General features: G+C 48.2%; 1 protein-coding gene across 1 annotated transcript; it reads right to left on the reverse strand.

Moving 5' to 3' along the window:
• Window positions 1-449: 449 nt before the first annotated feature.
• LOC125864308 (uncharacterized) lies at window positions 450-11,580 on the reverse strand. Its single transcript, XM_049544235.1, has 4 exons — window positions 11,567-11,580; window positions 11,055-11,131; window positions 7,205-8,626; window positions 450-695 (listed from the first exon to the last, which is right to left on the reverse strand). The coding sequence occupies exons 3-4, from the start codon at window positions 8,622-8,624 to the stop codon at window positions 670-672; spliced, it is 1,446 nt and encodes a 481-aa protein (XP_049400192.1). The 5' UTR covers window positions 8,625-8,626; window positions 11,055-11,131; window positions 11,567-11,580; the 3' UTR covers window positions 450-669.
• Between the last annotated feature and the right edge of the window lie 217 nt (window positions 11,581-11,797).

Here is an 11,797-nt window from a genome sequence, read left to right on the forward strand (position 1 = left end):
TAAATTATCCTTTTTTCAAGGGTTAGAAGAATCCCTATTTATAGAGATTTCTTCTTAGTCCAAGGAAAAGGAATACCATGTATTTCCTTAGAATAGAAAGACATGTACATCTCCCTTTCCTTAGAAAAGAAAAAGTCATGTCCTTCTTCCTTTCCTTAGAATAGAAAAAGTGATATACTTCTCCCTTGCCTTAGAACATAGAAAGATACATACTTCTTCCTTTCCTTAGAATAGAGAAAGACACATACTTCTCCCTTTTCCCTTTACAATAAATTCTGAGTTCTAGATAAATATGGGCACGGTAGTGTCACGACCCGATTTATCGAGTCATGATGGCACCTACTATAACCCACCAGCAGGTAAGCCAACCCATAACCCGGAACAACAAGTAATGGGTCTGAGGGTAGAAATTAAACAAGAGTAGGCAAATAACCATATAAACAGGCGGACACAAACCAAAAACATATATACAAATAAAGATCCCTCCCAGAACCTGGAAGTCACTAGTACAGAGCTACTACAAAATGAGTACAAGTCCCAAAACTGGACAACAGAGACTAGACTGTCTCGAAAGGAAAAAGACAAGTCTATATATACAGATGGAGACTGAAATAGTACAAAACGCCGTGTGCTCACCCCCGTCTCCGGATAAGTCTACTCCAAGCTCGATCAACGCTGGCTACTAGTGCTCGGACCTGCATCACAAAATAGATGCAGAGCGTAGCATGAGTACCAAAACAACAGGTACCCAGTAGGCATCATCGGCCGACTGAGCAAGATAAGCAAAAGTAAACTGAAATGCGAATAAAGGGTCACATCAAGTGCAAAGAGTAGTAAATGGGGGGTATGTACACGAGCGTACAGGCAACAAAGACAAGCAATCTAACTAACTCCGCCGGGCTCCCATAAACCCGACGGGTACGCTCGTGCACAATAAAAGAAACCACCTGCACGGACCCCCATAAGCCCGGCAGATGGACTGACAGTTGAAGTAAAATAATGGAGCTAGAAGGTCTATCACAATATTACCAATTTCCGGACTTGTAACTGAACCATTCCCAATCATATTCCAAGATCTCATTACGTCCCGGACTTTAACCGGAATCTCTCCAACCTCCAAAACCTCAACCTGCAGATGAGAGTAATCAAGACTAAACTGAAGCTTTAGTGAGGAATTGGGAATACACCACGTGCAAGCTGGACCACGGACTCGAACCGGGTACTATAGCTAATGAGTCAACCTATATGGGCTGGACCACGGACTCGAACCGGGTGCTGTAGCCAAAGGTCGGGCACGGGTGGGCTGGACCACGGACTCGAACCGGGTGCTGTAGCCAAAATCAGATCACAGGTAAGCTGGACCACGGACTCGAACCGGGTACTGTAGCTAAGCCTGGACATAAATGAGCTGGACCACGGACTCTAACCGGGTACTGTAGCTGAAACCAGATCACAGGTAAGCTGGACCACGGACTCGAACCGGGTACTGTAGCTAAGCCTGGACATAAATGAGCTGGACCACGGACTCTAACCGGGTACTGTAGCTGAAACCAGATCACAGGTAAGCTGGACCACGGACTCGAACCGGGTACTGTAGCTAAGCCTGGACATAAATGAGCTGGACCACGGACTCTAACCGGGTACTGTAGCTGAAACCAGATCACAGGTAAGCTGGACCACGGACTCGAACCGGGTACTGTAGCTAAGCCTGGACATAAATGAGCTGGACCACGGACTCTAACCGGGTACTGTAGCTGAAACCAGATCACAGGTAAGCTGGACCACGGACTCGAACCGGGTACTGTAGCTAAGCCTGGACATAAATGAGCTGGACCACGGACTCTAACCGGGTACTGTAGCTGAAACCAGATCACAGGTAAGCTGGACCACGGACTCGAACCGGGTACTGTAGCTAAGCCTGGAAAAAGTAAGCTGGACCACGGACTCTAACCGGGTACTGTAGCTAAGAATCAATATCCAACCATCCGTCGCGGGAAATATCACCAAACCGATTACCATAAATAATCCTTTTAGTCCGACCCTCATATACCCCAAATCGCCGAGGAAGTATCCAATAATGAGTAAGCTAGACCACGGACTTTAACCGGGTATTTGTAGCCGATATAAAAGCAGGGCATTATGGATACAAGGTCATAAGCTGAGTTACCGACTATCAGACTCAAGTCTGCTATATCAGTCTACAAGGAGCTAACCGTCCGAAACGACGTCGGAAAAAGTTCTACTGCCCAACGACATCCGAAATCTCGCAAGTCTATGGCAACACTAGTCTAAGCCTAGACTAAGGCCAAACATACTTCAAATCAATATTATCATATACACCACCAGATATGGCTATTCAATAATATCAAGAGACATGCTGTCATAATCCAACACTTTCCCGAAATAAGGTCTAAGGCAGGAATTATAGAAATTTAGCATGCTCGACACCCGAACCCCTCCATACTCAAGCAAATCAATAAACAATTGCCTAAACATGCTCAATCTCACGAGAGAAAACCATAGCCTACCTGAAAGCCGATCACGCGTGCTCCAACTCACGGTACCGGATCTTTTCCTCTCCGAACGGTCTCCAAATGCTTCCCCACTAACAAAAGGTTAATCACCTCGTCATTACGAATATATTGACACTAAAATTATATTTTTCGGAGACGGACCCAAAATCGGGTCTAAAACGGGATTGTGGGGCCCACACTTAGAATCTCAAAATCGAATCCGTGGAAACGTCCCAACTACCTTACTAAACTAATATCCCAAAATTTTAGCACAAACAGATGCCCACAACACCGCAAATCAGCCACAATAATTAAAAAGGACAGCCCTTTCATCATCAATTTCCGGAAAAACGAGACCCTTTCAACCCAAACAGATTATACCACGACGATCCTTGCGAAAAACTCTACAAGTTAGCCACAAGAATGACTCAAAACGGACTTACGATGATCAAGATCTCACATTTCAAAAATTCAACAACAAAACATCCGAAAATCACACTGGCAGTGGCTAAAAATTGATTTCTTACCTCAACGAAGCCTCCCCTCGCGTTTTCGAGATCACCGCTAGATTCCCCTCGAAATTCTCTTGAAGTTTGCCTTTTGAATCACTTAATTTGGATTAAAAATGAAGGAGCAATCTCAATTTGAAGTTGAACAAAAATTTGGACGAAATTCGTTCTTAAAAATCTGGAAATTTCCACCTCTGCCACGTGTCGTCACGTGGCTCTGCCACGTCACCGCCGCGTCAAAATTTTACAACCCTCCAAACTTAAATTTCGATGTTTCGGACTCGTTCGGAGTCGGAAAAATACAAACCTTATATGGAATCTGATTGGAAATGATATTTCGGACTCAATGGTGAAGGCGGAATTTCCATTTGGAGCTCGCTTCGACGAAAAGTGGGTCCCACACCCAGTATCATTTGAGCCAGATTCCACAATTGCTATCTAAAGTCTCGGGAAGTGAACAAAGGGTCGTTCTAGACCAAAATCGATCTTCCGAAGCTAACCTAGCTGTCAGAATTTTCATCTGAGCACGTCTTCCAAGAAGGTTGACCAAAGTCAACTTTTCAAGTTATAAAAATCTCCAAAACAGGAGAACGGGCCTAAAACCCAAACGAACGACCAGGCGACCGAACAGTCAGTGCCAGCAAGTCATAAATGACTTGGGGTCGCTACAGGAACGCTCTAAACGATGAAATGAATTCTTTAATTTAAAAATGACCTGGAGGGTCATTACAATATCCACTACTAAAAGAACTTTCGTCCGCGAAAGTAAGAGTCAAGAAGTACCTGAATGCTCAAATAAGTCGGGGAACTGTGCCCGCATCTCATGCTCGATCTCCCAGGTAGCCTCCTCAACTGGACGATGTCTCCAACGGACCTTAACAACAGGAATGGCTCTCGAGCGCAATCTCCTCACATCTCTGGATAGAATGGCAACTGGCTCCTCTACGAATGTCAAACGATCATCCAACTCGACTGCATCATACTGGAGCACATGGGACTCATCAGGAACATACCGCCGCAACATCGAAACATGAAACACTGGGTGGATGGCTGAAAATACTGGAGGTAGGGCCAACTCATAAGCAACCTCTCCAACTGTCCGGAGTATCTCAAATGGCCCAATGTACCTGGGGCTAAGCTTGCCCCGCCTCCCAAACCTCATCACGCCCTTCATGGGCGACACACGGAGGAATACCCGATCACCAACAGAGAATCTCAAAGGTCGACGCCTCTGATCCGCATAACTCTGGTGCCTACTCTGAGCCGTCCTGAGCCTATCCTGAATCACCCTCACCTGATCCAGGGCCTCCTGAAGCAAATCTGTACCACGCGGCCTAGGCTCTGTAGACTCAAACCAACCCACTGGAGAGCGACAACGCCTACCATATAAGGCCTCAAACGGGGCCATCTGAATACTAGAGTGGTAGCTGTTATTGTACGCAAACTCCGCCAAAGGCAAGAACTGGTCCCACTGACCTCCAAAATCCATAACACAAGCCCGCAACATATCCTCAAGGACCTGAATAGTACGCTCTGACTGACCATCCGTCTGTGGGTGAAATGCTGTGCTAAGGTGGACACGGGTTCCCAACTCTTCCTGAAAAGCCCTCCAAAAGCTGGAAGTGAACTGTGAACCTCGGTCTGAAATGATAGCAACAGGCACACCATGAAGACGAACTACCTCCCGAATATAGATACGAGCTAACCTCTCAGCACTGAAGGTAGTATGAACAGGAAGGAAGTGTGCTGACTTGGTCAATCGATCCACGATGACCCAAATGCTGTCAACACCTCTAGAAGTCCGAGGCAACCCCACAACGAAGTCCATAGTGATACGCTCCCACTTCCACTCCGGAATGGGTAATCTCTGAAACACACCACCAGGCCTCAAATGCTCGGCCTTTACCTGCTGGCAACACAAGCAACGGGAAACAAAGTCAGCAATATCTCTCCTCATGCCACTCCACCAGTAATGCTGCCTCAAATCGCGATACATCTTCGCTGTGCCTGGATGGATAGAGTATCTAGACTCATGGGCCTCAGAAAGTATCAACTGTATCAAATCTCCAACTCTCGGAACACAGATGCGGCCGGCAAATTTCAACACTCCATCAGGATCTAAGGTAGCCTGACCACCATCACCCGCTAACACTCGATCTCTAAGGGCCACCAAAGTATCATCCTCAAACTGGCAACCACGGATCCTATCAAGCAAAGAAGACTGAACTCCCATAAAGGCCAAGACGCATCTAGAATCTGAGATATCCAACCGAACCATGCTATTAGCTAAGGACTGAATGTCCAAAGCTAAGGGTCTCTCCTCAACAGATAAGAAGGCTAGACTACCCATACTCACTGCCTTCCGGCTCAAGGCGTCCGCTACCACATTCGCCTTGCCCGGATGATAGAGAATAGAGAGGTCGTAGTCCTTTAGGAGCTCAATCCAACGACGCTGCCTCGAATTAAGGTCCCTCTGACTCATGATGTACTGAAGACTCCTGTGATCGGTATAGATCTCACATCGAACTCCATACAAGTAGTGCCTCCAAATCTTAAGTGCGAAAACTACCGCCGCCAACTCTAAGTCATGGGTGGGGTAGTTGCGCTCATGAATCTTAAGCTGCCTCGACGCATAAGCAATAACCCGGCCCTGCTGCATCAATACACAACCCAAACCAACGCCGGATGCGTCACAATATACCGTGAAGCCCTCGCCCTCAACTGGAAGAGTCAATATAGGAGCGGTGGTCAATAACTCCTTGAGCCTCAAAAAGCTCGCCTCACACTCCTCTGACCAAACAAAAGGAACATCAACACGAGTCAATCGAGTCAACGGGGCTGCAATAGTAGAAAAGCCCTCAACAAAGCGTCTGTAATAGCCTGCTAGTCCGACGAAGCTCCGAATCTCAGTAACTGAAGTGGGCCTGTGCCAATCACGAATAGCCTCAATCTTCGCCGGATCAACCCTAATACCCTCCTTGGACACCACGTGCCCCAAGAAGGCTACAGACTCAAGCCAAAACTCGCACTTTGAGAACTTGGCATAAAGCCGCTGATCTCTCAAAGTCTGGAGCACTATCCTCAAATGCTGCTCATGCTCACTCCGGCTCCGCGAGTATACTAGTATGTCATCAATGAAGACTATGACGAAGGAATCAAGATAAGGCCTGAACACACGCGTCATCAAGTCCATAAAGGCAGCAGGGGCATTAGTCAACCCAAACGACATCACCAAGAACTCATAATGGCCATAACGAGTCCTAAATGCGGTCTTAGGGATGTCCGCTGCCCTAATCCTCAACTGGTGGTAACCGGACCTCAAATCAATCTTAGAGAACACTGAAGCTCCCTGTAGCTGGTCAAATAGGTCATCGATCCTAGGCAGAGGATATCGATTCTTCACTGTCACCTTGTTCAGCTGCCTGTAGTCAATACACAATCGCATAGTACCGTCCTTCTTCTTCACGAAGAGGACTGGGGCACCCCAAGGCGATACACTAGGCCTAATGAATCCCTTACCCAAGAGATCCTGAAGCTGAACACTGAGCTCCTTGAGCTCTGCAGGAGCCATCCGATATGGCGGAATAGAAATAGGGCGAGTACCTGGCTCAAGCTCAATCGGAAAGTCAACATCACGCTCTGGGGGTAGGCCAGGTAGATCAGTAGGAAACACATCTATGAAGTCACGAACAACAGGAACTGACTCAACCGGAGGAACCTCCTTACTCACATCACGTACATAGGCCAAATATGATAAGCATCCGCTAGCCACTAGCCTCCTAGCACGAATAAAAGAAATAACCCCAACTGGTGTGCTACCACGAGATCCCTGCCACACCACCGGAGGAATACCGGGAATGGCTAAGGTAACGGTCTTAGAAAAGCAATCTAAAACAGCGCGATAAGGGGATAACCAATCCATGCCCAGAATCACATCAAAATCAACCATGTCAAGCAATATAAGGTCAGCCCGGGTGTCACACCCCTGGATAGTAACTAAGCAAGATCGAAATACCTGATCCACTACTAAAGACTCACCCACGGGGGTCGACACACGCAACGGCGCTACCAGAGGCTCAGACATCAAACTCAATCGAGAGGCATAGTAGACAGAAACATACGAAAAAGTAGAGCCTGGATCAAATAAAGCCAAGGCGGGCTGCTGGCATAATAACACTGTACCTGTGATCACATCGTCCGAGGTCTCAGCATCTGCTCTAGCTGGAGCTGCATAAAAGTGGGCCTGGACTCCCCTACCCTGTGCATCGACTCTGCCCCCTAATCTGCCTCCTCGGGGACCACCCCGTATACCCTGGTGACCACCCCTACGGTCCTGTCCCTGGCCTCTGCCTCTAGCTGGAGGTGCTGGCGCATGCCTAGCTGCCTGTGGAGCGGGTAAGGCTAACCTGCGATGGGGACACTCGCGGGCCCAATGATCTAACCCCCCACATTCATAACACCCCTGGAACTGTCGACTGAGAGCTGGAGGTCGGCTACCCCGGCCAGAAGAACCCATCTGTGAACTATCTCGGCCCCGACTAGGACCGGCACTAAAACCAATATGGCGGTGCTGATCACCCTCTGATGCCTGGAGAGCAGCCTGGAAGGGGCTACTAGACTGACCCGACTGAAACCTCTGCTGGGATCTATCATAAGACCCTCGGGGTCTGAAACGGCGCCTATCATAGCTATCCTCCTGTCTAGGTCTCTTGCCGCTGCCCCCTTGGGCCTCGCGACGGAGCTGCTCGATAGTGCGGGCATGGTCCACTACATCTAGAAATGAGCGGCCCGCTGAGACTAAAGACTGAGTCTCAATCCGCAACTGTAGTCTCAAACCCCGAACAAAACAACGAACCCTCTCCTCCTCAGTAGGTAATATCATGGCGGCATGCCTGGAGAGCTCGTGGAATCGGGCCTCATACTCTGATACTGTCATGGAGCCCTGCTCTAACCGAGCAAACTGATCTCTGAGCTGATCTCTGATGCTCCTGGGAATAAATCGGGCCAAGAAGGCCTCTGAAAACTCAGTCCATGTGACCGGTGGAGACCCAGCTGGCCTGGTCTCTAAGTATGTACGCCACCACTGCCTGGCGGGACCGTCTAACTGGTAAGCGGTGAAGTCTGCCCCTCTCGACTCCACTAAACCCAAAGTCTGTAGCCGCTCGCGGCAAGTAACTAGAAACTCGTGGGCATCCTCCCCCACTGCCCCAGAAAACCTCGGCGGTGATAGTCTAAGGAACACACCGAGCATCTTCTGCTCCCGTAGTGGCATGACGCTCTCCAAATCGTCAGGCTGGACAATCGGTGCCGCTGGTGTAGGCTGGCCCTGCGGTACTGGAACAACTGGAGCTGGGGCCTGCTGCATACCCCCAATGGCAGCTAGTATCTGTACGAGCATCGCCTGTATATCTGGAGCTGCCACAGGCTCGGGCGGTGGCTGGGCTGATCCCGGACCCATCGGCTGCTGCGGTGCTGGAGCTGCTGGTGGCTCTATCACCGGCTCTGGAGTTTGCTCTCGGTCCTGGGCTGGTGCTGTAGCTCTGGCACGACCTCGAGGTCGGCCTCTACCCCTAGCTGGGGCCCTACCACGCGTGCGAGCCATCCCTATAAAAGAGTGGTACAAGTAAAATTTTCAGAAATCGATAAGACACACAATGCACGACAGTGATACAAAAGCAGCACGTTCCTAAAGACATCCTGTAGCCTCCCGAAGATAAGTAACGGACGTCTCCGTACCGATCTGCAGGACTCTACTAGACGTTAGCTCTGTACAAGTGAGACCGACGAACCTGGGGCTCTGATACCAATTTGTCACGACCCGATTTATCAAGTCATGATGGCACCTACTATAACCCACCAGTAGGTAAGCCAACCCGTAACCCGGAACAACAAGTAATGGGTCTGAGGGTAGAAATCAAACAAGAGTAGGCAAATAACAATATAAACAGGCGGACGCAAACCAAAAACTTATATACAAATAAAGATCCCTCCCAGAACCTGGAAGTCACTAGTACAGAGCTACTACAAAATGAGTACAAGTCCCAAAACTGGACAACAGAGACTGGACTGTCTCGAAGGGAAGAAGACAAGTCTATATATACAGATGGAGACCGAAATAGTACAGAACGCCGTGTGCTCACCCCCGTCTCCAGATAAGTCTACTCCAAGCTCGATCAACGCTGGCTACTAGTGCTCGGACCTGCATCACAAAATAGATGCAGAGCGTAGCATGAGTACCAAAACAACAGGTACCCAGTAGGCATCATCGGCCGACTGAGCAAGATAAGCAAAAGTAAACTGAAATGCAAATAAAGGGTCACATCAAGTGCAAAGAGTAGTAAATGGGGGGTATGTACACGAGCGTACAGGCAACAAAGACAAGCAATCTAACTAACTCCGCCGGGCTCCCATAAACCCGACGGGTACGCTCGTGCACAATAAAAGAAACCACCTGCACGGACCCCCATAAGCCCGGCAGATGGACTGACAGTTGAAGTAAAATAATGGAGCTAGAAGGTCTATCACAATATTACCAATTTCCGGACTTGTAACTGAACCATTCCCAATCATATTCCAAGATCTCATTACGTCCCGGACTTTAACCGGAATCTCTCCAACCTCCAAAACCTCAACCTGCAGATGAGAGTAATCAAGACTAAACTGAAGCTTTAGTGAGGAATTGGGAATACACCACGTGCAAGCTGGACCACGGACTCGAACCGGGTACTATAGCTAATGAGTCAACCTATATGGGCTGGACCACGGACTCGAACCGGGTGCTGTAGCCAAAGGTCGGGCACGGGTGGGCTGGACCACGGACTCGAACCGGGTGCTGTAGCCAAAATCAGATCACAGGTAAGCTGGACCACGGACTCGAACCGGGTACTGTAGCTAAGCCTGGACATAAATGAGCTGGACCACGGACTCTAACCGGGTACTGTAGCTGAAACCAGATCACAGGTAAGCTGGACCACGGACTCGAACCGGGTACTGTAGCTAAGCCTGGACATAAATGAGCTGGACCACGGACTCTAACCGGGTACTGTAGCTGAAACCAGATCACAGGTAAGCTGGACCACGGACTCGAACCGGGTACTGTAGCTAAGCCTGGACATAAATGAGCTGGACCACGGACTCTAACCGGGTACTGTAGCTGAAACCAGATCACAGGTAAGCTGGACCACGGACTCGAACCGGGTACTGTAGCTAAGCCTGGACATAAATGAGCTGGACCACGGACTCTAACCGGGTACTGTAGCTGAAACCAGATCACAGGTAAGCTGGACCACGGACTCGAACCGGGTACTGTAGCTAAGCCTGGACATAAATGAGCTGGACCACGGACTCTAACCGGGTACTGTAGCTGAAACCAGATCACAGGTAAGCTGGACCACGGACTCGAACCGGGTACTGTAGCTAAGCCTGGAAAAAGTAAGCTGGACCACGGACTCTAACCGGGTACTGTAGCTAAGAATCAATATCCAACCATCCGTCGCGGGAAATATCACCAAACCGATTACCATAAATAATCCTTTTAGTCCGACCCTCATATACCCCAAATCGCCGAGGAAGTATCCAATAATGAGTAAGCTAGACCACGGACTTTAACCGGGTATTTGTAGCCGATATAAAAGCAGGGCATTATGGATACAAGGTCATAAGCTGAGTTACCGACTATCAGACTCAAGTCTGCTATATCAGTCTACAAGGAGCTAACCGTCCGAAACGACGTCGGAAAAAGTTCTACTGCCCAACGACATCCGAAATCTCGCAAGTCTATGGCAACACTAGTCTAAGCCTAGACTAAGGCCAAACATACTTCAAATCAATATTATCATATACACCACCAGATATGGCTATTCAATAATATCAAGAGACATGCTGTCATAATCCAACACTTTCCCGAAATAAGGTCTAAGGCAGGAATTATAGAAATTTAGCATGCTCGACACCCGAACCCCTCCATACTCAAGCAAATCAATAAACAATTGCCTAAACATGCTCAATCTCACGAGAGAAAACCATAGCCTACCTGAAAGCCGATCACGCGTGCTCCAACTCACGGTACCGGATCTTTTCCTCTCCGAACGGTCTCCAAATGCTTCCCCACTAACAAAAGGTTAATCACCTCGTCATTACGAATATATTGACACTAAAATTATATTTTTCGGAGACGGACCCAAAATCGGGTCTAAAACGGGATTGTGGGGCCCACACTTAGAATCTCAAAATCGAATCCGTGGAAACGTCCCAACTACCTTACTAAACTAATATCCCAAAATTTTAGCACAAACAGATGCCCACAACACCGCAAATCAGCCACAATAATTAAAAAGGACAGCCCTTTCATCATCAATTTCCGGAAAAACGAGACCCTTTCAACCCAAACAGATTATACCACGACGATCCTTGCGAAAAACTCTACAAGTTAGCCACAAGAATGACTCAAAACGGACTTACGATGATCAAGATCTCACATTTCAAAAATTCAACAACAAAACATCCGAAAATCACACTGGCAGTGGCTAAAAATTGATTTCTTACCTCAACGAAGCCTCCCCTCGCGTTTTCGAGATCACCGCTAGATTCCCCTCGAAATTCTCTTGAAGTTTGCCTTTTGAATCACTTAATTTGGATTAAAAATGAAGGAGCAATCTCAATTTGAAGTTGAACAAAAATTTGGACGAAATTCGTTCTTAAAAATCTGGAAATTTCCACCTCTGCCACGTGTCGTCACGTGGCTCTGCCACGTCACCGCCGCGTCAAAATTTTACA

The sequence above is a fragment of the Solanum stenotomum genome, chromosome 1 (genome assembly GCF_019186545.1).
Source record: "Solanum stenotomum isolate F172 chromosome 1, ASM1918654v1, whole genome shotgun sequence".
Lineage (NCBI taxonomy): Eukaryota > Viridiplantae > Streptophyta > Magnoliopsida > Solanales > Solanaceae > Solanum > Solanum stenotomum.

What these genes read in the sequence shown, in the direction of transcription:
- LOC125864308 (XM_049544235.1), bottom strand. Translation starts at nt 8,624, where the DNA reads ATGGCTCGCACGCGTGGTAGGGCCCCAGCTAGGGGTAGAGGCCGACCT. An exon ending in CTCGGACGATGTGATCACAG is followed by an intron (nt 696 to 7,204) that starts GTACAGTGTTAT and finishes TTTGTGATGCAG; the next exon opens with GTCCGAGCACTAGTAGCCAG.